This window comes from Taudactylus pleione, unplaced genomic scaffold (assembly GCF_031769625.1).
Source record: "Taudactylus pleione unplaced genomic scaffold, aTauple2 ptg000231l, whole genome shotgun sequence".
In the NCBI taxonomy this organism is placed as follows: domain Eukaryota; kingdom Metazoa; phylum Chordata; class Amphibia; order Anura; family Myobatrachidae; genus Taudactylus; species Taudactylus pleione.
The window spans coordinates 4,474,723-4,502,307 of record NW_028284633.1 but is presented as its reverse complement, the minus strand read 5'-3'; the positions used below and the strand labels follow the sequence as shown (position 1 = coordinate 4,502,307).

The 27,585-nt window shown below is 47.8% G+C and overlaps 1 protein-coding gene across 3 annotated transcripts in view; it reads left to right on the top strand.

Moving 5' to 3' along the window:
- CLCN1 (chloride voltage-gated channel 1) overlaps window positions 1-27,585 on the top strand; it is a 257,489-nt gene that overhangs the window by 151,333 nt on the left and 78,571 nt on the right. For all 3 annotated transcript variants that reach the window (XM_088479387.1, XM_088479388.1, XM_088479386.1), the window contains 3 exons: window positions 21,951-22,083; window positions 22,660-22,791; window positions 23,960-24,088. In XM_088479387.1, the coding sequence (XP_088335513.1) occupies window positions 21,951-22,083; window positions 22,660-22,791; window positions 23,960-24,088 (394 nt within the window). The remainder of the gene's footprint in view (window positions 1-21,950; window positions 22,084-22,659; window positions 22,792-23,959; window positions 24,089-27,585) is intronic.

Below are 27,585 nucleotides of genomic sequence, written 5' to 3'. Positions count from 1 at the left end.
GTCAGTCTCCATACTGTACCTGGGCTCCATGTTATGGTATAACTTGTATCTATTTCTCTGGATGCCTCTCTCCATACTGTGCCTGGGCTCCATGTTATCGTATAACGTGTACCTATTTCTCTGGATGCCTCTCCCCATACTGTACCTGGGCTCCATGTTGTGGTATAACTTATACCCATTTCTCTGGATGCCTCTCCCCATACTGTACCTGGGCTCCATGTTGTGGTATAACTTATACCTATTTCTCTGGATGACTCTCCCCATACTGTACCTGGGCTCCATGTTATGGTATAACTTGTACCTATTTCTCTGGATGACTCTCCCCATACTGTACCTGGGCTCCATGTTATGGTATAACTTGTACCTATTTCTCTGGATGTCAGTCCCCATACTGTACCTGGGCTCCATGTTATGGTATAACTTGTACCTATTTCTCTGGATGCCTCTCCCCATACTGCACCTGGGCTCCATGTTATGGTATAACTTGTACCTATTTCTCTGGATGACACCCCCCATACTGTACCTGGGCTCCATGTTATGGTATAACTTGTACCTATTTCTCTGGATGCCTCTCCCCATACTGTACCTGGGCTCCATGTTATGGTATAACTTGTACCTATTTCTCTGGATGCCTCTCCCCATACTGTACCTGGGCTCCATGTTATGGTATAACTTGTACCTATTTCTCTGGATGCCTCTCCCCATACTGTACCTGGGCTCCATGTTATGGTATAACTTGTACCTATTTCTCTGGATGCCTCTCCCCATACTGTACCTGGGCTCCATGTTATGGTATAACTTGTACCTATTTCTCTGGATGTCAGTCCCCATACTGTACCTGGGCTCCATGTTATGGTATAACTTGTACCTATTTCTCTGGATGACTCTCCCCATACTGTACCTGGGCTCCATGTTATGGTATAACTTGTACCTATTTCTCTGGATGTCAGTCCCCATACTGTACCTGGGCTCCATGTTATGGTATAACTTGTACCTATTTCTCTGGATGTCAGTCCCCATACTGTACCTGGGCTCCATGTTATGGTATAACTTGTACCTATTTCTCTGGATGACTCTCCCCATACTGTACCTGGGCACTGTCAGGGTTCAGCCTAGGATCGGTTATCTCTTACCTCTGTGCCGGCTTCCCCTGACTTCCTTGTGGTCAGACGCCTGGTGCAATGAGGGGTGTGATGCTGAGTATTCTACCTTAGGCGCTTTTGCGGACTTCCAGTGTTGGCTGTGTGTTTTGGGGATCGGAGTTCCCATCATGGGCGCCGCCATGACAGTTCCTCTCATGTGATAGTCCTCCTAACCAATGGTAGCATGATCTCAGTCAGCTGACGCTGTGCTCCAGTAATCTGCTACCCCTGGGTATAAATCCGCCTCCAAAACTCCAGGAAGTTGCGTGATCAACAGTTGTCAATCCTAGTTTACTAGTTGAGTTTTGTTTCAGGTTCCCTCAGATTCCAAGCCTTTGTTCCAGTGCTTTCCAGCGAGCAGCAGAGCTATAACATTCCTGCCTGTGTTCCCAGTCTCCTGTGTATTATCCTGTGAGCCACAGAGCTATAACATTCCTGCCTGTGTACCCAGTCTCCTGTGTATTATCCTGTGAGCCACAGAGCTATAACATTCCTGCCTGTGTTCCAAGTCTCCTGTGTATTATTCCTGTGAGCTACAGAGCTATAACATTCCTGCCTGTGTTCCCAGTCTCCTGTGTATTATCCTGTGAGCCACAGAGCTATAACATTCCTGCCTGTGTTCCAAGTCTCCTGTGTATTATCCTGTGAGCCACAGAGCTATAACATTCCTGCCTGTGTTCCCAGTCTCCTGTGTATTATCCTGTGAGCCACAGAGCTATAACATTCCTGCCTGTGTTCCAAGTCTCCTGTGTATTATCCTGTGAGCCACAGAGCTATAACATTCCTGCCTGTGTTCCCAGTCTCCTGTGTATTATCCTGTGAGCCACAGAGCTATAACATTCCTGCCTGTGTTCCCAGTCTCCTGTGTATTATTCCTGTGAGCTACAGAGCTATAACATTCCTGCCTGTGTTCCCAGTCTCCTGTGTATTATCCTGTGAGCCACAGAGCTATAACATTCCTGCCTGTGTTCCAAGTCTCCTGTGTATTATCCTGTGAGCCACAGAGCTATAACATTCCTGCCTGTGTTCCCAGTCTCCTGTGTATTATCCTGTGAGCCACAGAGCTATAACATTCCTGCCTGTGTACCCAGTCTCCTGTGTATTATCCTGTGAGCCACAGAGCTATAACATTCCTGCCTGTGTACCCAGTCTCCTGTGTATTATCCTGTGAGCCACAGAGCTATAACATTCCTGCCTGTGTACCCAGTCTCCTGTGTATTATCCTGTGAGCCACAGAGCTATAACATTCCTGCCTGTGTTCCCAGTCTCCTGTGTATTATCCTGTGAGCTACAGAGCTATAACATTCCTGCCTGTGTTCCCAGTCTCCTGTGTATTATCCTGTGAGCCACAGAGCTATAACATTCCTGCCTGTGTTCCCAGTCTCCTGTGTATTATCCTGTGAGCCACAGAGCTATAACATTCCTGCCTGTGTTCCAAGTCTCCTGTGTATTATTCCTGTGAGCTACAGAGCTATAACATTCCTGCCTGTGTTCCCAGTCTCCTGTGTATTATCCTGTGAGCCACAGAGCTATAACATTCCTGCCTGTGTTCCAAGTCTCCTGTGTATTATCCTGTGAGCCACAGAGCTATAACATTCCGGCCTGTGTTCCCAGTCTCCTGTGTATTCCTGTGAGCCACAGAGCTATAACACTCCTGGCCTGTGTATCTAGGCTCCAGCGAGCTACAGTGCTTTTATAGCTCTGTGTGTGTTGGAGTTCAAGTGTCTCCTTTCAGCACCAGGGTGATTTATATCTCTACCTGTGCATGCTGTTTTGTGATTCCCAGCTACAAGGTTATCCTCAGTGTTTCACAGCTGCACCAATTACAAGCTGCAAGTGTTCCTGTGAGCAACAGTGCTGATTACATCCCAGCCTGAGAGCTTTGTTTTCAGTGACACTGCAATTCCATCTCTGCCTGAATATTTGCTACCAGTGTCTCCTGTGAGCTACAGTGCAATTCCATCTCTGCCTGAACATTAAAGTTACCAGTGTCTCCTGTGAGCTACAGTACCATTCCATCTCAACCTGTGTATATTACCAGTGCCATTCCGTGTGGCTAAGTGTGTCCACACACCGTTCCCTGTGCATCCTTTGTGTGCCACCCCGCAGATCAAGTGCTATTTACAAGTACCTCACAAACAGCATCTCCTGGTGAATCTCCCGGTGCAATAGTGCCTTGGTTAGGCACTTCCCTTGGGCCACTGACATTCGAGTCTCTATTCCCACGGGGCTTGGATACCTGGTCAAAGGACCGCGACATGCCTGCAGGGTGCAGCTAAGCCCATATCCCACTTGGAGGGGTCACTGGTGAACACCTCCCTGCAGGTTAGACTCCGCACCTTTGACCAGGTCTCGTCAACGTCCAAGACCTGTGGATGAGGAGTCCTGATGTCCAGGCCAGTTCCCCGAATTCTTCCAAACTACCATCACAACCCCTCACTAGGAGATTCCAGTACGTCAAACCTGACAGGCTCCATGTTATGGTATAACTTGTACCTATTTCTCTGGATGTCAGTCCCCATACTGTACCTGGGCTCCATGTTATGGTATAACTTGAACCTATTTCTCTGGATGTCAGTCCCATACTGTACCTGGGCTCCATGTTATGGTATAACTTGTACCTATTTCTCTGGATGCCTCTCCCCATACTGTACCGGGGCTCCATGTTATGGTATAACTTGTACCTATTTCTCTGGATGCCTCTCCCCATACTGTACCTGGGCTCCATGTTATGGTATAACTTGTACCTATTTCTCTGGATGCCTCTCCCCATACTGTACCTGGGCTCCATGTTATGGTATAACTTGTACCTATATCTCTGGATGCCTGTCCCCATACTGTACCTGGCTCCATGTTATGGTATAACTTGTACCTATTTCTCTGGATGTCAATCCCCATACTGTACCTGGGCTCCATGTTATGGTATAACTTGTACCTATTTCTCTCAATGCTCTCCCCATACTGTACCTGGGCTCCATGTTATAGTATAACTTGTACTTAGTTCTCTGGATGCCTCTCCCCATACTGTACCTGGGCTCCATGTTATGGTATAATTGTACCTATTTCTCTGGATGTCAGTCCCCATACTGTACCTGGGCTCCATGTTATGGTATAACTTGTACCTATTTCTCTGGATGCTCTCCCCATACTGTACCTGGGCTCCATGTTATGGTATAACTTGTACCTATATCTCTGGATGCCTCTCCCCATACTGTACCTGGGCTCCATGTTATGGTATAATTTGTACCTATTTCTCTGGATGCCTCTCCCCATACTGTACCTGGGCTCCGTGTTATGGTATAACTTATACCTATTTCTCTGGATGACAGTCCCCATACTGTACCTGGGCTCCGTGTTATAGTATAACTTGTACCTATTTCTCTGGATGCCTCTCCCCATACTGTACCTGGGCTCCATGTTATGGTATAACTTGTACCTATTTCTCTGGATGCCTCTCCCCATACTGTACCTGGGCTCCATGTTATAGTATAACTTGTACCTATTTCTCTGGATGCCTCTCCCATACTGTACCTGGGCTCCATGTTATGGTATAACTTGTACCTATTTCTCTGGATGCCTCTCCCCATACTGTACCTGGGCTCCATGTTATAGTATAACTTGTACCTATTTCTCTGGATGCCTCTCCTCATACTGTACCTGGGCTCCATGTTATGGTATAACTTGTACCTATTTCTCTGGATGACAGTCCCCATACTGTACCTGGGCTCCATGTTATGGTATAACTTGTACCTATTTCTCTGGATGTCAGTCCCCATACTGTACCTGGGCTCCATGTTATGGTATAACTTGTACCTATTTCTCTGGATGCTCTCCCCATACTGTACCTGGGCTCCATGTTATGGTATAACTTGTACCTATATCTCTGGATGCCTCTCCCCATACTGTACCTGGGCTCCATGTTATGGTATAATTTGTACCTATTTCTCTGGATGCCTCTCCCCATACTGTACCTGGGCTCCGTGTTATGGTATAACTTATACCTATTTCTCTGGATGACAGTCCCCATACTGTACCTGGGCTCCATGTTATAGTATAACTTGTACCTATTTCTCTGGATGCCTCTCCCATACTGTACCTGGGCTCCATGTTATGGTATAACTTGTACCTATTTCTCTGGATGCCTCTCCCCATACTGTACCTGGGCTCCATGTTATAGTATAACTTGTACCTATTTCTCTGGATGCCTCTCCCCATACTGTACCTGGGCTCCATGTTATGGTATAACTTGTACCTATTTCTCTGGATGACAGTCCCCATACTGTACCTGGGCTCCATGTTATGGTATAACTTGTACCTATTTCTCTGGATGCCTCTCCTCATACTGTACCTGGGCTCCATGTTATGGTATAACTTATACCTATTTCTCTGGATGCCTCTCCCCATACTGTACCTGGGCTCCATGTTATGGTATAATTGTACCTATTTCTCTGGATGCCTCTCCCCATACTGTACCTGGGCTCCATGTTATGGTATAACTTGTACCTATTTCTCTGGATGTCAGTCCCCATACTGTACCTGGGCTCCATGTTATGGTATAACTTGTACCTATTTCTCTGGATGCTCTCCCCATACTGTACCTGAGCTCCATGTTATGGTATAATTTGTACCTATTTCTCTGGATGCCTCTCCCCATACTGTACCTGGGCTCCGTGTTATGGTATAACTTATACCTATTTCTCTGGATGACAGTCCCCATACTGTACCTGGGCTCCATGTTATAGTATAACTTGTACCTATTTCTCTGGATGCCTCTCCCATACTGTACCTGGGCTCCATGTTATGGTATAACTTGTACCTATTTCTCTGGATGCCTCTCCCCATACTGTACCTGGGCTCCATGTTATAGTATAACTTGTACCTATTTCTCTGGATGCCTCTCCTCATACTGTACCTGGGCTCCATGTTATGGTATAACTTGTACCTATTTCTCTGGATGACAGTCCCCATACTGTACCTGGGCTCCATGTTATGGTATAACTTGTACCTATTTCTCTGGATGCCTCTCCTCATACTGTACCTGGGCTCCATGTTATGGTATAACTTATACCTATTTCTCTGGATGCCTCTCCCCATACTGTACCTGGGCTCCATGTTATAGTATAACTTGTACCTATTTCTCTGGATGCCTCTCCCATACTGTACCTGGGCTCCATGTTATAGTATAACTTGTACCTATTTCTCTGGATGCCTCTCCCCATACTGCACCTGGGCTCCATGTTATGTTATAACTTGTACCTATTTCTCTGGATGCCTCTCCCCATACTGTACCTGGGCTCCATGTTATGGTATAACTTGTACCTATTTCTCTGGATGCCTCTCCCCATACTGTACCTGGGCTCCATGTTATGGTATAACTTGTACCTATTTCTCTGGATGCCTCTCCCCATACTGTACCTGGGCTCCATGTTATGGTATAACTTGTACCTATTTCTCTGGATGCCTCTCCCCATACTGTACCTGGGCTCCATGTTGTTATGGTATAACTTGTACCTATTTCTCTGGAATGCAGATGATCAGTGCTCACCGATACTGTATTCGTTGATTCCTCCAAAAGCCCATCTTAAGACTGCGCATAATTGGCGATATTGGATTTTCTCGCCCCATGGCGTTTATGGAGGGGAGGTTATGGCGGGAAGTGTGGGGGTCGTGGTGTGCGAATTGTACCATTTCGGCCCCGCCACAGCCATAATTATGTGATTTACCGCAAATTACGTAATCAAGCCCCCGTACCGCCCACTGTGGAACAATGCAGTCTCCTGACCGCTGGTTCAGTCCGTACAATGGATGCTCCGTGCGCACTATGGCAGACGGCATTAGGCAGCGTAGTAATTAAAGTTTTATGTATTTTTCTTGTCTCCTGGGGATTTGGCATAAACAGGAACTTCCCAAACCAGAGCTGGCTGTGTGCTGCGGATCGGATTGTAATAACACGCGGCTCTCCCCATTCCTCTGCCTCAGCTTCCACTACTATATTTAGCCCTGAGATTTGTGTGAACTTAGAGGCCTCAACTGCCCTGGAAGATCCATTGCAGCATTATCCCTGAGTCTCCCCGGCTGCCGGCTTTATCAGGTGCCGTACAAGCTGGTGGCCCTCGCCGTTCCTCATATCCACTGGGAAAAACTGCAAGAGCCGAAAACATACATTTTATATGGACTATACGGATGATTTCAACACCAGGGCCGAAACTAGGATATCTGTCACCCGGTGCAAGGCAGAAATTTTACGCCCCCTCCTTTCTCGTACCTAGATTTTGTCCTTGCTTCTCCATAAGGCAGAGCACTAGTCAGACGCCCCCTGGTATAGTGACTTACATTATTCCACACACCATAATACCCATTACACATTATGCCACACACTGTAATGCCTATTACCAAAGTGCCACTTACATATTTGCCCGACACCATTTTATGCCCCACAGTAAGGCTTCTAATTACTTTTAAAATTAGCTGCTCGTTGTCAGGGGTTTTATGGTCATTACCAGGGGTTCCATGCTCGTTGCCAGGGGGTTTCATGCTCATTGCCAGGGGGTTTCATGCTCGTTGCCAGGGGGTTTCATGCTCGTTGCCAGGGGGTTTCCTGCTCATTGGCAGGGGGTTTCATGCTCATTGCCAGGTGGTTTCATGCTCATTGCCAGGGAGTTTCATGCTCATTGCCAGGGAGTTTCATACTCGTTGCCTGGTGGTTACTAGACAGGCAAGGGTTGCAATTGTTTGTGAGGTGTTTGGTAGGTGCAGCTTAGGGGAGGTCAGCCTATAAATGTGGTCTATGGGAGGGTTCTCAGGGCCATTTTATGCTTCTAATGTAGTACAGATTTTGGTTTCAACATCTTTGTCTGTGTCATTTCCCATCCACTCTCGCTTGGGCTGTGTGTCAGTTCGTGTCGGCTTTATCCGTGGCGGGAAAGAACGGTAGCAGTCGCTGTCTGCCTTTAGAACTTTAGTTGCTCTCTCCACCAATACATGGCCTAGACTGATTCTACCATACTGGGGTCAGGTGCACCACTGGTCCAAGTAGGCCTCATGTTGTGTCATTGGTGTGGGAGGTGGACACCTTGATTGGTGGTGATGGGTTGGCACTGGTCCATGTGGGCATCATGTTGTGTTATTGGTGTGGGAGGTGGACACCTTGAGTGGAGGTGATGGGTTGACACTGGTCCTGGTGGGCATCATGTTGTGTCATTGGTGTGGAAGGTGGACACCTTGAGTGGTGGTGATGGGGTGGCACTGGTCCAGGTGGGCATCATGTTGTGCCATTGGTGCGGGAGGTGGACACCTTGAGTGGTGATGGTGGATTGGCACTGGTCCAGGTGGGCATCATGTTGTGTAATTGGTGCAGGAGGTGGACACTTTGAGTGGTGGCGGTGGGTTGGCACTGGTCCAGGTGGGCATCATGTTATGTCATTGGTGCGGGAGGTGGACACCTTGAGTGGTGGTGGTGGGTTGGCAGTTGCCTTCTAGGCCTATGGAGTTGGTGCAGATGGTGATCTTGCTTTGTGGGACCGTTCTTTCTTTGTCATCATACTTTATCCTTTTCCCCCTTTTGCCCAATTATTTAGTTACTTATTGATTTACTCTAAAAAAAAGCGCTGACCTTTCTTTTCCCCATATATGCGCCTCTGTGTTATTATTTTATTATAGATATGTGTACGTTTACCTAGCAGAGGTAGGGGGCGGTGACATATCAGATGATAGGGCGTTTAATGTCACAGAAGTTTGTTTGCACTGCGCTCCGGCACTTTGGTGAATGGCATTTAATAACTCGGAAGATAGGAGGACAAAAAGCTATCACAGGCATTTGCCTACTTCTGACTGAGCTACTGTCTGCCGTCCTGGGCATTGACCTCTGTACTGTACATACCAAAATGTATTTTCTCCTGACTCATTTCCACCTTAACCCAGAAACCTCGCTCCTTTCACTCAATACTTTCTCATATTATTTTATTAATGGAACTTTAATGGGATTTTTTTTTTTTTATCTCGCGTGTTTCTGGATGATGACTTATGGCTGGGTGAGGCTTATACACTATACATCTGGGGTGCAATAACCCATGTACACTGGTCCAGAGAGAACAAGTAACACTGGGGTCAGGGGGAAGTCCTGTAAAGGGAAGGACTGGAACAAAAGGAAAATCATTTTCCTATTTAATTTAGACACACACAGACTGTTCTATGCCTGTTTTATGAAGTCAACTGAGGTTACTGCATATTTCTGTGACGAGGGCCTATTCATCATCGATGGCCTCCGATGATGATGATTAGAAGTCGCTGCGAGGGATACTTTAGTATGCAAATCACAGCCTGACACCGGAGCAATTCATCAGTGCTCCGAAAAGCAGTTGTCCCCGTGGAAAGTATCACAGCTACATCTGTAGCTGCGCTACTTACCTACTCCCCGTCGTCCCGGCAACGCATGCGTGACCTCAGGTCATGTATGCGCAAAGCCGCCGGGAGGGAGTGAGGAGGCGGCGGAGTGATCCGCTCGGATTCCTCTTCGCATCCCCGGTACTGCTTCCCATTGGAAGGAGCTGGGATCCGAGGACAAGCGCCGTCTGAAGATGGCGCTTGTTCTCGCCAGCAAACTCTGAAAAACTTTTCAGATTTGTCCTTTGGGGGGGGTGTCCAAAGGGTTCTGAATCAATTCCCCACATTTGCACCCCAAAATAGAGATTTTACACTATTTTCCACCTGACATTCAATGGAGAAACTTTTTCAGTGCATTGAGTTTCCGCTTAGGCAAATTGGTCCCGGAATTGAATTTGGAGATAAGACACAAACAGGCGAAAAGCGGCAATAGGCAAAACTTTTTCGCCAATTAAGGCTTTTCACGGCTAATTGAATATGGCCCTATGTAGGAAAAAAATGCAAAGGAAGCAGAATCCCCTCCAAGTCTTTCATGATTTTTATTTTTGTTGGCGGCGCTGTGCATGTAGCACATTAAACGCTTTCAATGAGAAATTAGAACAAAGGCCCTGATTCGGATCCGGACGATCTGACAGAGCGCCCGCTCTCAATCAGGGCCGTCCCTCCTACCTTTTGTAGCGGCCTCCTGGCCGCTCGCATAGCTGTGGGTTACCACCCACAGCTATAGCGAGCGGCCAAAATGATGGTCGCGATGGTCAAGACCATTGCGACCATCGGGCTTGTGACAAGACCCTTGCGGTAGGGTCTCGCTGCCGCAAGCCCTGGAGTGCTTTTGGCTCTATCAGAGCCGAGAGCACTCCCACTGACATCACTAGTGATGTCACTAGTGATGTCAGTGGGGCCGGCCCCAGATGGTAGGCGTTCCCATGGGAACGCCTCCGTCTGGGTAGCCACGCCCCTGACATGCCCACCAAAGGGGGCATGCTGTCAATCACCATCGACAGCACACCCCTTTGGTGCGAGACCCATAACGACGGCTTGTCTGTCGTTATTCGGGTCCCGTGCAAGCGCACGACGGAGCCGCCTCCGTCGTGCGCATGCCCACTTGGGCAACATCGACCCGCTTGCGAGCGGGACTGAATCAGGCCCAAAATGCTGTGTGGATTTATGTATACTTTTGCATTGCTTTGTATGTAGAGCCAAGCCCTTCAGTTGGTGACATATGTTTTATGGTGAGATTTTGTTTGTGAGAACTAAAGGTGCGTATCCACTACGCGACGTTACTGAGCGATTGCACGATTACGACATCGTAATCGTGCAATCACTCAGTAATCGGCCGCAAATCGGGCATTTAAATGTCAAAAATGACCAGCAATGCGCGCGCCCACTGGTCATTTTTGACATCTATCATCGCCCGAACATGCTGGTCAACCATCGCCATGTTGACCATGTTCGGGGATGACTTATGTGCCTACACTGAGTGACTGAGCGTTCAGCGTAGGCACATCACAGACTGTGAAACGACTGCACGATTACAATGTCGTTACCGTGCTGTCGTTTCACAGTCTGGTAGTGGATACCCGGCTTTAGAAAGAGCATACGTTATAGCAGCACCTAAAGATACACATATTGCAGCCCTTATTAAACAGCAGACAAGAGCCTATATTACCTGGGCATAGTATAACAGAGTATAATGGACTGTAAATGAGGGAAACGTAAGGTATTTGGGAGTACCAGCGTCAGGTAGCTCATACAATGCCGTCATGTCTACAAATATGCTTTTTCCCGCCATGTAAATAACTGGTTAGTCTACGTCTCATATATGGTACGGCCTTGAGCACCTCAAATAGATCCGTGCCCTTGGGGACTTTATTTAGGGGGTGAAACAATTTAAAAAAGACATTTATAGTATATAATAATATGAGCAAATATGTTCACAGTCCATACTAAGGGGTATATTTACTAAAGGTCGAATTTCATCAATTGTGAATTGATTAAAATCGATAAAATCGACCATTAGTGAATACACCCCAACGAGCTGTCATATGAGCTTCTGCTCCCCAGGACTTTATAGACAAAGGGAAGAGTCCTGGGACCAAGTAAGAAAGTGTTCTCACCATCAGCAGCGAAGGGACAATCTCAGGAGAGGGATCAGGCTGAGGAATTCCTATGAGGGACGTGGTGGTAACACATTCACTAATTGGATATAAACATGGATTAGATGCCTTTCATACAAGAAATGCTCTTTGTGGCTATTATTAGTAAATAGCATTGCTGGGATGATTGATCCAAGAAATTCATCCGGTTGCCATTGTGGTGTCATAAATTACTTAACCCCCCCTGTAAGGATAAAAGGGGGGCTGTGTTGCTGGGAACTTGTTCTGAATTTTTATTGATTACCAAAACTATAATAGAGCAATGATTGATGGGCTTCAGTCTGTACTACGCAGACATTTCCTCCCCCCCCAGAAGTAGTGATTGGGTAAGTAAGTAAGAGGATGGGGAGTTGTCAGGAAGTGGGCGCGATTTGGCGTATTGGGCAGGGTTTAGTGAATAGTATGGGCAGTTTTAGGGGCAGGGATTATTTGGTCCTGGGTAAATGGTACATCTATATTTCTTACTACGTACTTTTTATTTGCTTTCCTGCCATTATGCTTTATTCTTACAATAGTTTCATCCTCCTGTAAAAATACGATGACGTAATGAGCCACAAAGAAGCGCTGAAGTGATGCGTCCTGAAGTGCCGTAGATTTAATTTTACACAAACGTGTGTCTATTTGGCTGCCCCACCGCCATGTCTATGTCATTAAAACTTCTTGTCCTACAAACTTTCATTGGCACATGTGGGCACAGCTCCGGGTACCGATTATGACGGGATCCATTACCGCTTCTGCCATCAGATGATACACAGTGCCAATGTGCCCGTCTAGCCTGTATGTGTGTAGGCATATTTGCCAGCGGAGGCGCATGGCACCACAAACTGTCACGTCAGCTTCATAAATGAGAATTAGAACTCAAATTATCATAATGGTTAATAATGGCTACAAATTATTTATTTATCGCCATAATTAATCAATATTTTAATATCCAGACAGAGGTGCGTAACTTATACTTATCTTTATTTATCAGGCATCGCACAAGGGGTCTTCAGTGCTAAACAAAAGGGCAAATAGATACAGTGGAAACATAAGAAGACATAAAGGGGCTTATCCTGAGTCTATGCCGCATATCTGAGCGTCTGCACGCGGATGGCGGGACGCCCATTGTTCTTCCCTCTGCAGCTGTAGCCGTCATCAGTAGCTGGACTTGCTGGGTGCAAAAGATCTGTCAGAAACACAGTAGCGTCACTATGGTGGGTGTCACCCACGAAAATGGAAATGGAGTCTGCCATCTTCATCACTCTGGGAGGGTGCCAGGCTGCCCCCAGAGACTTTCCCCACTTTGCCGGCTCCTCCTCAGTGACCAGGAGCCAGGCGCTGCACTGTGACGATATCGTGCATTTTGGTGTCACCCCCTCAGACGGTGTCAGCCGATGCAGTCCGCACCCCCTTAGCGATACCACTGCAGAAGACGCCCTACGTGCTCGTTTCACAGAAGGAGTGATCCAGCACGAGTCATCTGCACTTTCAAACGTCATCCACGTGCGTCTGCGTGCTGTCCTGCATCTGCTCCAACATACAAGGACCACACTGGGTTAAATGTTTGGCTGAGTGGGGTGATTCATTCTTACCAATGCTTTTTTCTATGGCAATAGGTACTGGTACTCTGCTGTAGTTGCAAGATTTATACGTAGTAGTTTCCATAGTCAGGGGTTTATGTATCAAGTAGGGGTGTGCACCGGCCACTTTTCGTGTTTTGTGTTTTGGTTTTGGATCTGGATCTTTCTTCGTGTTTTGGATCTGGATTGGTTTTGCCAAAACCACCCTTCCGTGTTTTGGGTTCTGGGTTTTGTGTTTTGGATCTGTATTTTTTTGAAAAAAAGCATAAAAACAGCTAAAATCACAGAATTTGTAGGTTTTTCTGCTCCTATGCTATTATTAACCTCAATAACCTTAATTTCCACTCATTTCCAGTCTATTCTGAACACCTCACACCTCACAATAGTGTTTTTATGTCCAAAAGGTTGCACCGAGGTAGCTGGATGACTATGCTAAGCGACACGAGTGGGCGGCACAAACACGTGACCCATCTAGGAGTGACACTGCAGTGGCAGGCAGGATGGCAGTTAGAAAAACTAGGCCCCAAACTGTACATAATGCAAAGAAAAAAAGAGGTGCAAGATGGAATTGTCCTTGGGCCCTCCCACCCACCCTTATGTTGTATAAACAGGACATGCACACTTTAACAAATCAATCATTTCAGCGCCAGGGTCTGCCACACAACTGTGGCTGAAATGATTGGTTCGTTTGGGCCCCCACAAAACAAGCTGGCAATTAATGTGTCCCTGCACAAACTGGCTCTACGGAGGCAAGATGTCATCCTCATCCTCCTCATCCACCGATTCCTCACCCTCTTCAGTGTGTACATCCTCATCCTCACAAAGTATTAACTCGTCCCCACTTGAATCCACCACCACAGGTCCCTCTGTACCTTCTGGAGGCTGGTCTCCCTGGAAGATCTGATAATTCATTTTGATGAACATCATCTTCTCCACATTCTGTGGAAGCAACCTCCTACGCCTTTCGCTGACAAGGTTCCCGGCTGCACTAAACACTCTTTCGGAGTACACACTGGAGGGGGGGCAACTCAGGTAAAATAGAGCCAGTTTGTACAGGGGCCTCCAAATTGCCTCTTTTTCCTGCCAGTACAGGTATGGACTGTCTGACATGCCTACTTGGATGCTGTCACCGATGTAATCCTCCACCATTCTGTCAATGGTGACAGTATCATATGCAGTGACAGTAGACATGTCAGAAATTGTTGCCAGGTCCTTCAGTCCGGACCAGATGTCCAAACTTGGTCCTGCCTGCCCTGCATCACCGCCAGCGGGTTGCTTAGGATACCTAAGTTTTTTCCTGGCAGCCCCAGTTGCGGGAGAAAATGAAGAAGGAGCCGTTGACGTGTCACGTTCCGCTTCAGCTGACAGTGTGTTCACCAGCAGGTCTTTGCACCTCTGCAGGCTTGTGTCGGCCGGAAAGAGAGACACCACATAGGCTTTAAACCTAGGATCGAGCACGGTGGCCAAAATGTAGTGGTCTGATTTCAACAGATTGACCACCCTGGAATCCTGGCAAAGCGAATGAAGGGCTTCATCCACAAGTCCCACATGCCGAGCGGAATCGCTCCGTCTTAGCTCCTCCTTCACTTTCTCCAGCTGCTTCTGCAAAAGCCTGATGAGGGGAATGACCTGACTCAAGCTGGCAGTGTCTGAACTGACTTCACGTGTGGCAAGTTCGAAGGGCTGAAGAACCTTGCACAACACGGAAATCATTCTCCACTGCGCTTGAGTCAGGTGCATACCCCCTCCTTTGCCTATGTCATAGGTGGATGTATAGGCTTGTATGGCCTTTTGCTGCTCCTCCATCCTCTGAAGCATATAGAGGGTTGAGTTCCACCGCGTCACAACCTCTTGCTTCAGGTGATGGCGGGGCAGGTTCAAGAGTGTTTGCTGGCGCTCCAGTCTTCGGTACGCAGTCGCTGAATGGCGAAAGTGGCCAGAAATTTTTCGGGCCACCCAAAGCGTCTCCTGCACGCCCCTGTCGCTTTTCAGAAAATTCTGCACCACCAAGTTTATTGTGTGAGCAAAACATGGGACGTGCTGGAATTTGCCCAGATGTAATGCCCGCACAATATTGGTGGCGTTGTCAGATATCACAAATCCCCAGGAGAGTCTAAGTGGGGTAAGCCACTGGGCGATGATTTCCCTCAGTTTCTCTAAGAGGTTGTCGGCGGTGTGCCTCTTACTGAAACCGGTGATACACAGCGTAGCCTGCCTTGTAACGAGCTGGCGTTTCTGAGATGCTGCTACTGGTGACGCTGCTGCTGTTGCTGCGTAAGGTGATACATCTACCCAGTGGGCTGTCACAGTCATATAGTCCTTAGTCTGCCCTGTTCCACTTGTCCACATGTCCGTGGTTAAGTGGACATTGTGTACAACGGCATTTTTCAGGACACTGAGGACACTTTTTCTGACGTTTCTGTACAGTCTCGGTATCGCCTGCCTAGTGAAGTGGAATCTAGACGGGATTTGGAACCGGGGACACACTACCTCCATCAATTGTCTAAATCCCACTGCACTAATGGCGGATACCGGACGCACGTCTAACACCAACATAGCAGTCAAGGCCTCAGTTATACGTTTTGCTTCAGGATGACTGCTGTCGTACTTCATCCTCCTCGCTAAGGACTGTTGGAGGGTCAATTGTTTAGTAAAAGTAGTGGTGTTCCTACTTCCTCTCTGGGATGATGAACGACTCCCAGCAGCAGCAGCAACAGCAGCAGCGGCAGCAGTAGGCGTAGCAATGCAGGATCCTCCGGAGGAATCCCGGATAGGAGAGTCAGTCATGCCAGTGATATGGCCTGCAGGACTACTTCCGATCCTGACTAAGGAGGAAATTGACGAGGAGGGAGTTGACGGTGTGGTTTGCAGGCGCTTGGATACAACAGGACAACGGGATTTAGGTGTCCCTGGACTGCTTACGGTCTGAGCCAAAGTTTCTGAACTTGACAGTAACTTTTTATGAACGCGCTGCAGGTGCCGTATAAGGGAGGATGTTCCTAGGTGGTTGACGTCCCTACCCCTACTTATTTCACCTTTACATATGGTACATATGGCAAGACAGTTGTTGTCCGGATTTGGATAGAAATATTGCCAGACCAAAGAGGTGGAATGTTTGGTCTTCTGCCCAGGCATGACCGTGATGGGCTTTTTCATCCCACGGACAACAACTGTCTCCCCCGGAGCCTGATTTAAACAAACCACATCACCATCAGAATCCTCCTCGCCAACTTCCTCCTCAGCGCCAGCTACACCAGTATCCTCATCCTGTTGTACTTCAACAGTGACATCTTCAATTTGCATATCAGCAAGTGGACTGTGGGTGCTCCTTTCAGCACTTGCAGGGGGCGTGCAAATGGTGGAAAGAGCCACCTCTTCCCGTCCAGTGCTGGGAAGGTCAGGCATCGCAACCACCACCACACTTGGACTCTCTTTGGGGATTTGTGATATCTTCTTAGAAAGCACAGTTCTTCGCTGTGCTTTTGCCAGCTTAACTCTTTTGATTTTTTTAGTGGGAGGAGTGCTTCCATCGTCATGTGAAGCTGAACCACTAGTCATGAACATACTAGGGATCGACCTTAGCCGTTCCTTGCCACTCCGTGTCGTAAATGGCATATTGGCAAGTTTACGTTTCTCTTCAGCTGATTTAAATGTCTTTTTCAAGGTCATTTTCCTGAACTTTGCCATTTGGGATTGTATGTGCCCTCTACTATGACATTGGGCATCGGCCTTGGCAGACGACGTTGATGGCATGTTATCGTCTATGTCATGACTAGTGGCAGCAGCTTCAGCACTAGGAGGAAGTGGTTCTTGATCTTTCTCTATTTTATTTTTATCGGAGAAAGTTTGGTCCTCCATTTATGTTATATCGATTTGATATATACGTGCGGCTAAACACAGAAAATAAATTTTTTTTTGGTTCGGACTGGAGTGTACTTTGTGGGTTACAGCACCCTTTAACGGTCAAGCCAGCAGGCCCTTTACTTATGACACAGGCGCACTCTTGGCACTACTTTGTTGATGCACGTGCGGCTACTGCGCACACAATTCACAAACACAGAAAATAATTTTTTTTTTGGTTTGGACTGGAGTGTACTTTCGGGGGTTACAGCACCCTTAACGGTCAAGCCAGCCGGCCCTTTACTTATGACACAGGCGCACGCTTGACACTACTTTGTTGATGCACGTGCGGCTACTGCGCACACAATTCACAAACACAGAAAATAATTTTTTTTTGGTTTGGACTGGAGTGTACTTTCAGGGGTTACAGCACCCTTTAACGGTCAAGCCAGCCGGCCCTTTACTTATGACACAGGCGCACGCTTGGCACTACTTTGTTGATGCACGTGCGGCTACTGCGCACACAATTCACAAACACAGAAAATAATTTTTTTTTGGTTTGGACTGGAGTGTACTTTCGGGGGTTACAGCACCCTTTAACGGTCAAGCCAGCCGGCCCTTTACTTATGACACAGGCGCACTCTTGGCACTACTTTGTTGATGCACGTGCGGCTACTGCGCACACAATTCACAAACACAGAAAATAATTTTTTTTTAGGTTTGGACTGGAGTGTACTTTCGGGGGTTACAGCACCCTTAACGGTCAAGCCAGCCGGCCCTTTACTTATGACACAGGCGCACGCTTGGCACTACTTTGTTGATGCACGTGCGGCTACTGCGCACACAATTCACAAACACAGAAAATAATTTTTTTTTGGTTTGGACTGGAGTGTACTTTCGGGGGTTACAGCACCCTTTAACGGTCAAGCCAGCCGGCCCTTTACTTATGACACAGGCGCACGCTTGGCACTACTTTGTTGATGCACGTGCGGCTACTGCGCACACAATTCACAAACACAGAAAATAATTTTTTTTTAGGTTTGGACTGGAGTGTACTTTCGGGGGTTACAGCACCCTTAACGGTCAAGCCAGCCGGCCCTTTACTTATGACACAGGCGCACGCTTGGCACTACTTTGTTGATGCACGTGCGGCTACTGCGCACACAATTCACAAACACAGAAAATAATTTTTTTTTTGGTTTGGACTGGAGTGTACTTTCGGGGGTTACAGCACCCTTAACGGTCAAGCCAGCCGGCCCTTTACTTATGACACAGGCGCACGCTTGGCACTACTTTGTTGATGCACGTGCGGCTACTGCGCACACAATTCACAAACACAGAAAATAATTTTTTTTTTGGTTTGGACTGGAGTGTACTTTCGGGGGTTACAGCACCCTTAACGGTCAAGCCAGCCGGCCCTTTACTTATGACACAGGCGAACGCTTGACACTACTTTGTTGATGCACGTGCGGCTACTGCGCACACAATTCACAAACACAGAAAATAATTTTTTTTTGGTTTGGACTGGAGTGTACTTTCAGGGGTTACAGCACCCTTTAACGGTCAAGCCAGCCGGCCCTTTACTTATGACACAGGCGCACGCTTGGCACTACTTTGTTGATGCACGTGCGGCTACTGCGCACACAATTCACAAACACAGAAAATAATTTTTTTTTGGTTTGGACTGGAGTGTACTTTCGGGGGTTACAGCACCCTTTAACGGTCAAGCCAGCCGGCCCTTTACTTATGACACAGGGGCACTCTTGGCACTACTTTGTTGATGCACGTGCGGCTACTGCGCACACAATTCACAAACACAGAAAATAATTTTTTTTTAGGTTTGGACTGGAGTGTACTTTCGGGGGTTACAGCACCCTTAACGGTCAAGCCAGCCGGCCCTTTACTTATGACACAGGCGCACGCTTGGCACTACTTTGTTGATGCACGTGCGGCTACTGCGCACACAATTCACAAACACAGAAAATAATTTTTTTTTGGTTTGGACTGGAGTGTACTTTCGGGGGTTACAGCACCCTTTAACGGTCAAGCCAGCCGGCCCTTTACTTATGACACAGGCGCACGCTTGGCACTACTTTGTTGATGCACGTGCGGCTACTGCGCACACAATTCACAAACACAGAAAATAATTTTTTTTTAGGTTTGGACTGGAGTGTACTTTCGGGGGTTACAGCACCCTTAACGGTCAAGCCAGCCGGCCCTTTACTTATGACACAGGCGCACGCTTGGCACTACTTTGTTGATGCACGTGCGGCTACTGCGCACACAATTCACAAACACAGAAAATAATTTTTTTTTTGGTTTGGACTGGAGTGTACTTTCGGGGGTTACAGCACCCTTAACGGTCAAGCCAGCCGGCCCTTTACTTATGACACAGGCGCACGCTTGGCACTACTTTGTTGATGCACGTGCGGCTACTGCGCACACAATTCACAAACACAGAAAATAATTTTTTTTTAGGTTTGGACTGGAGTGTACTTTCGGGGGTTACAGCACCCTTAACGGTCAAGCCAGCCGGCCCTTTACTTATGACACAGGCGCACGCTTGGCACTACTTTGTTGATGCACGTGCGGCTACTGCGCACACAATTCACAAACACAGAAAATATATTATTTTTTTAGCACTTGGGGGGAGCACCCCTGATGGACAGAGCACCCCCTGGACAACACTACAGCACCCCTTTAGGACTGGGACACTGCACAGGACTTTGGAGTGGACACAGCCCCTATGGAGAACTGACTGCACAACACAGTCCAGCCAGCCCCTATGGACTTTGAAGTAGTGGACACAGCCCCTATTAACAACAGCAGCACAGCACAACACAGCCAGCCCCTATGGACTTTGAAGTAGTGGACAACAGCAGCACTACACTACACTACACTACACAGCACTAACTCCCACCCTCCCTCTTCACTGTCCACAGCCGAGTGAGAAAATGGCGCCGACGCGGGTACCTTATATAGGATCCAAAACCCGCGAGACTCGGAAGGCGGGATGATGACGTTTTGCCTCGATGTCAGATCCGAGTCAGGCGGGAAAAGTCGAGCCTGACTCGGATCGGACTCGGATCGGGGGGGCTCGGGGGGGTTCGGATTTCAGAAATCCGAACCCGCTCACCCCTAGTATCAAGTAGTGAAAGCGTGGAGCAGTGGAGAAGTTGCCCATAGCAACCAATCAGCTCCTACCTATTATTTTGTAGACTGTACTGTGCTATGGGCAACTTCTCCACGCTTGATACATAAACCCCTCAGGACCAGTCATTGTACCAGGTCTTCTTGGTGCCCTAGTCAAAGCTTCAGCCCCTTTCTCCCCCTTCACCCAAAACCCACAACCCAGCAGCTCACATACTTGATTTTTGTAAAACATATTAACACTTCTTGTACAGTAGATGGCCGGCGAGGCAGCTGTCCAGATGCACTGATGTCTGATACAGAACTCTGTCCAGGCTTCACTGCTGCCCAGAGGAAAAAAAAATTGATGCAATTTGATGATTAGATTTGAGTCTTTTGTCTATGTACAGTATTATGCACTTATTAAAAGGCAATCTGAAATGCCTGTATTTAATGGATTTACGTTGCGCTTATGTCAACTTATTGGGGCGATAGTCCGGGATCTGCCACATTTAAGAAGATCACCACGTCTGTTATCAGTATAACACAGTACAAATTAAATGATATAGCGCTCACCTTTTCTATTTACCTTAGTCTATCGGAGATATTTATTTTAAAACAGACTCACTTGTATAGATTTAAGTATTCATTTTATTTAAATTACAGCAGTGTGCATAGAATGGCACCTATGGGTGTATGATATACAGGGAGATGTGTAGGATAGGATACACTAACCTACTGTACACCCATATCCCATCGTGTTTTATCATCTCCCTGTATATCATACACCCATAGGTGCCATTCTATGCACACTGCTGTAATTTAAATAAAATGAATACTTAAATCTATACAAGTGAGTCTGTTTTAAAATAAATATCTCCGATAGACTAAGGTAAATAGAAAAGGTGAGTGCTATATCATTAAATTACTATTGTATTATACTGAAATGCCTGTATACCTTTACGATACAGATATAGAACACCCCTGCTGTCATGCTGGAAGCATCCTTTGACTGTACAGATGCCGGCCTGACAATTCAATATTGCTGTGGATCACAGCGGGGACGGAGGAGGGAGTCCAAGGGGGAGTGACTCAGTAGTGACCCTCGGTCCTGGCACCCTAGGCAACTGCCTAAAACTGCCTAACGGTAGCCCTAGGCCTTCTTCAGAGGCACTTTTAGTTTTGTGTGATCCCTGCTCACTGTTTGCGTACACTGTAGCAGATTGTAAGCTTGCGAGCAGGGCCTTCCTACCTTCCTATCTATAAATCTGTCTGTTATTACCCAGTTTTGCTCTATTAATGTTCCCAATTGTAAAGCGCAACGGAATATGTTGCGCTATATAAGAAATTGTTAATAAATAAGTAATGATGGTGTCTGTTAGCAGCCATCCTCCTATGTACGTGTAGCTGAAGTTTTGGGGTCACTATGTGTTGGAGGATCGGGTGAATCTTCTAGAATTTCTGCGTTTTTATGCTTCATTTTTTGTTTGTCGGCACAAAAGTTACCGATTATTTGATGTCATTCTGAAATGATTTGACCGATTTCCCTGAGATGGTCTCACATTCGCTCAGTCCCATGCACTCGTACAGCCCGGCACATTCCTCTATATTCCTCTATTAGGTCTGAATGATGAATGTGGTTTGGGGCCAATGAAAATGACGATGTGAATGTTTTTGGAGCATTGGTCATTTGTGCGTTAACCCGGTTTGGTTGTTGTGTCTTTGTGTTCTCATTATAGACTTATGGCCACTACACCGAGGAACTCTCGCAGTTTGCCCGAAAAGAAACTGCAAAATTACAGCAGGAAAAGCAGAGAGTGAGTGTGAGCAAACCCCCCGATGTCCAGCGACAGTGTTATTCCAAGTGCCACGGTGAGAAATCATTTATCGCAGCCGATTCGCAGTCCGTAGGTCACAATCAGTTACTGTCCCACTCACAGCTGGAACGTGCATTAGGCAATCTAGGCTCCTGCCCAGGAGCCAGCGGCCATTGAGGGGCTGGTTCTGAGATGGGCTCAAAGCAAATAAAAAAGTAACTTTGCACCTGCACAAACCATGTTCCATTATTTATTATGTTTGCATGCAGGGTAAATACAGGCGGCTGTTACATGTAGCCCACACATGCTGGGCAGCTTTATTTTTACACTGCAGCTTAGATTTGCGTTTCTAAGGGGCCCATTTATTATCTATTTTTTGACCCTATAATTATAATTTCTTATGGCTGCTCTTTGTACCACTCAGATGTGTCATTGATCGTACGCAGGGACAGGGGCTCTGATGTGTTAAACAATGGTGCTAGAGCTGAAACATTTGCACACAGGAATGCAGTTTGGCTGCTTCATAAATGACCCTTTTTGGATGCAAAGTGGAACAATGTTTTGGTGTCTCTTGTTGTAAGTCTTGTGTTGGTTGCGCCCTTGGGCCTTATACCTTTGTGTTGTCTTGCAGTCTGTTTGCAGCGGGTGAAGAAGTATCTCATCAAAAAGTTGGGAGAAGACTGGATCTTCCTTGTTCTGCTCGGTCTGGTCATGGCGCTGGTCAGCTGGAGCATGGATTACGCCAGTGCAAAAAGTTTACAGGGTAACTCCTATGACTGCTTATTGTATCTAGTCTGTCCTCTATGGAAGGAAAATCTACCTGCGGAGAGGAACTCTGAAAACACTGGAACGCAACGCGTCTGTTTACCTCCAGGAAGCAATATAAATGCCATGGATCAATACATTGGCCATGCATGCTGCAGGATTGCAGCTGATATCCAGCAAATGACCCCATACTGTAGCCCTTGAGACCCAAAAACAATGTTGATGTGCATTAATGATCCATCTGAAGTCATATGGATCACTGCTGGACATGTGGTCAGAAGGTGACTTGAGATGTCCACACAGCCATCGTCTGACCGCACTACAAGGCCCCAGCCAGGCGTAAGGTGGGAGCTCAGTAGGAGAAGCCACATGGATGGTCTTTGTCCGGCTCTTCCACCGAGGTGGCCAATATAATTATAATATAACCTGACCCAAACTGATTTGTAGCTTGGATCTACCAACCTTCCAGCTACAGTATGAGGCATGATTGGCCTTGTGGGACCCATCAGCATGAACAACACAATATACATATCATGCTGCATGGGCTATTTAGGGCTCATTTACTAACACTGCACTTAGACGAAAACCTTGAATTAAACCGCGTCATCCAGAAAGTGGCTGCGCTGTCTGTCCTGCTGTAGGTACATTGCTGATTAGTTGCACATTTATACCTAAGTGTAATGATGGTAAGCGACCCCTTTCTGTACACATCAGCCCTGATACTGAGTTGGGTGCAAGCTGGGTGCAAAACATCTGCCTAAAACTACGAATGAGCGCGGAAGTCTGCCTACACGCCGGCGACACTCCCGATAAACCGATCAGTTCTGTGCGATCACATGGTCTGTGCCCGGTTCCCGACCGGAAACGCCAATTTCACGGAAAGGTGGTCCATTGGCGGAACGGGTCGATCCGTCCACACTTGCAATCTCCGTCTGTGGGCACAGTGTGGCGGAACAAGCGCCATTGGCCATTGCTATGTACGCCGTATGTGCAGTTTACAAATATCCATGGGACACGTGTTTGTATTTCCTCTGGCGTCCAAATCAGAATCACGCCCATTATATTGCAATTTTAGCAAAACTGCAGATGAAATAAACATATAAACAATAATAATAAAAACAAGTAATGTATGGATCCTATACCTGTGTCCCTCTCTATCTTCCCAGCATACAAGTGGATGTATCAGGGCGCGTCCCACAATGTCTGGTACCAGTATATGGCCTGGGTGACGTACCCACTCATCCTCATACTATTTGCCGCAGTCTTCTGCCACCTAGTGTCGCCTCAGGCCATTGGTAAGTAGCTATCACTCATGGCACCCTCTGCCGTTATCTGCCCTGTTCCTCTATATACAGTATTATGTCCTATGTGTGCCTGATACTGACAGTATCCTGCAGAGATGGCCGTTATCTGCCCTGTTCCTCTATATACAGTATTATGTCCTATGTGTGCCTGATACTGACAGTATCCTGCAGAGATGGCCGTTATCTGCCGTGTTCCTCTATATACAGTATTATGTCCTATGTGTGCCTGATACTGACAGTATCCTGCAGAGATGGCCGTTATCTGCCCTGTTCCTCTATATACAGTAGAGATGAGCGGTTCGGATTCTGTGGAATCCGAACCGCTCCGAACATTGGGGATCTGAATCCACCCGAACCCTGTTCGGGTGTTCACCGCCTGACTCGGATCCCCGTTCGGGGCCGAACGGCGGCCGCCTGATGTCGGATTCTCACTAGAGAATCCGACATCAGGTCTCCTCGCGTGTAGGGCAGAGCGCTGTGATAGCGCTCTGCCCTACACAGACACAGACACACAGCCGCCAGCGGCAGCTGTGTGTTTGTTACAGCAGCCAATGAGAGTCACACAGACTCTCATTGGCTGCTGCACGGAGGGAGCCGGCTGGAGCTCACACATGAGCTCCGTCTTCCGGCTCCCTCCTCAGCGTGTGACAGAGCGGACGGCGTGGGAGCGGGGATACAGGTAAGTTTTTATTTTTTATTTTTTTATTTGTGCAAGGGCCGGGGGCACTACTGGGGGGGGGTCTGCACTACTGGGGGGGGTCTGCTACTGGGGGGGCCATACTACAGAGGGGCCTGCTACTGGGGGGGGTCTGCACTACTGGGGGGGGTCTGCTACTGGGGGGGGGCTATACTACTGGGGGGGCCATACTACAGAGGGGCCTGCTACTGGGGGGGGGCTATACTACTGGGGGGGGGTCTGCTACTGGGGGGGCCATACTACTGGGGGGGATCTGCACTACTGGGGGGGGGGTCTGCTACTGGGGGGGGCTATACTACTGGGGGGGGGTCTGCTACTGGGGGGGGCTATACTACTGGGGGGGTCTGCACTACTGGGGGGGGTCTGCTACTGGGGGGGCTATACTACTGGGGGGGCCATACTACAGAGGGGCCTGCTACTGGGGGGGGGGCTATACTACTGGGGGGGTCTGCTACTGGGGGGGCCATACTACTGAGGGGCCTGCTACTGGGGGGGGCCATACTACTGGGGGGGCTTACTACTACTGGGGGGGGCTGCTACTGGGGCAGCCTACTATAGGGGGGCCATACTACAGGGGGGGCCCATACTACAAAGGGGGCTACTACTGGGGCAGCCTACTACTGGAGGGGGCCTGCTACTGGGGTAGCCTACTACTGGGGGGGCCATACTACTGGGGGGGCCATACTACTGGGGGGGCATACTACTGGGTGGCATGCTAATGGGGGGCATACTACTGGGTGGGCCTGCTAATGGGGGGCATACTGCTGGGTGGCATGCTAATGGGGGGCATACTACTGGGGGGGCCTGCTAATGGGGGGCATTCTACTGGGGGCACTGCATAGTGGACCCTACTACTAAGGGGACTGCATAGGGGGCACCACTGCTGGGGGACATTGTGTAAGGGACACCGCTACTGTGGGCATTGTGTAAAAGGGGCACTACTGTGTGTCGTAACATAAATAAGAGACACTACTTTATGGTGTAATGTGAATCAGGCCCTATGTGCGGTGTAATGCTAATAAGATTGTGCACTGTGACTCCTTGGGCCGTAGCCCACTATGTAAACAAGTACTGTGACTCTGCTGGCCGTACCCCACTGGGTGGGTGCACTACTTTTCATTTCTGCCACTGCTGTGTGGCAATGTGTCATAGATGTGCTTTATACTGTGGTGTCTGTGTCGTTGTGCCGCTGCTCTGTCGCTTAGTAACCAGTCAGCTCACTGCAACCTTTGGCCAATAATGTTGAAAACAATATTATAAGCTGTGATATGGTCTAAATTGACTGGAAATTAATGTTATTGAGGTTAATAATACTCTAGGAAGAAAAAAAAGAACAATTTATGTGATTTTAGCTTTTTTTGTCAATTTTTGTAAAAAAATCCAAATCCAAATCCAAATCCAAAGACAGTCACCGCAGTTTGGCAAATCCAAATCCATATCCAAAGCCGGACGACGAATTAGAACCAAATCCAAATCCGGCAAAAATGGTCCGGCGCACATCCCTAATATACAGTATTATGTCCTATGTGTGTCTGATACTGACAGTATCCTGCAGAGATGGCCGTTATCTGCCCTATTCCTCTATATACAGTATTATGTTCTATGTGAGCCTGATACTGACAGTATCCTGCAGAGATGGCCGTTATCTGCCCTATTCCTCTATATACAGTATTATGTCCTATGTGTGCCTGATACTGACAGTATCCTGCAGAGATGGCCGTTATCTGCCCTATTCCTCTATATACAGTATTATGTCCTATGTGTGCCTGATACTGACAGTATCCTGCAGAGATGGCCGTTATCTGCCCTATTCCTCTATATACAGTATTATCTCCTATGTGTGCCTGATACTGACATTATCCTGCAGAGATGGCCGTTATCTGCCCTGTTCCTCTATATACAGTATTATGTCCTATGTGCGCCTGATACTGACGGTATCCTGCAGAGATGGCTGGAGGGTTGCACAATCATTGGGCCTGAATCAGCATGGATCGCAACTGCGATTGCAATAGCGATTACGCGCGCAGTCTTACTGCAAAGATATGCTAATCCACTGCCGTCACAGCACAACATAAGGACGCCCACTTTACCTTACACACATCCGTAATACTCTGCAAGACTGCAAAAACATCGGTAACATGGAGTACAATCGGAACCTCACGGAAACTTGCACTAGGTCTGACTCAGGAATTGCTAACCTCAGTGCACGCAGTGTAAGACCAAGCTGCGTATGGCATTGCAGTGCTTAATCTATGCACGTCCCTGCAACAGCATTCAAACGCACTGGCACGCCTGCGTTTCGCCGACCACCCCCCCCGTCACCTCCCCTAAACAGTATTTCCTGTCAATCACTCTGCAATGGGTCTGCGCACTCACTGCGATCGCAGTCCCGATCGCAGGGGGCGGTTCGCGCACGAGCACTGTGATGCATACGCATGCGCAGAACGCAACAATTGGCCGATTGCGTGTAAAATCGCAGTTGCGCTCCTTGCTGAATCAGGCCCATTCTCATTTCTGTAAGACAACCAGTGTAATTGCCGTATAATACCTGTAAAGCTGGTTTATGCCTGGACGAACATCCGGTACCCAATCAGAATATTACACTGTCAGCACAGAGTATGTCAGCACAGGCCGATCCGGGGTATACGGCTGCAGTATGTCAGCACAGGCAGAGCCAGGGTATACGGCTGCAGTATGTCAGCACAGGCAGAGCCAGGGTATACGGCTGCAGTATGTCAGCACAGGCCGATCCAGGGTATACGGCTGCAGTATGTCAGCACAGGCAGAGCCA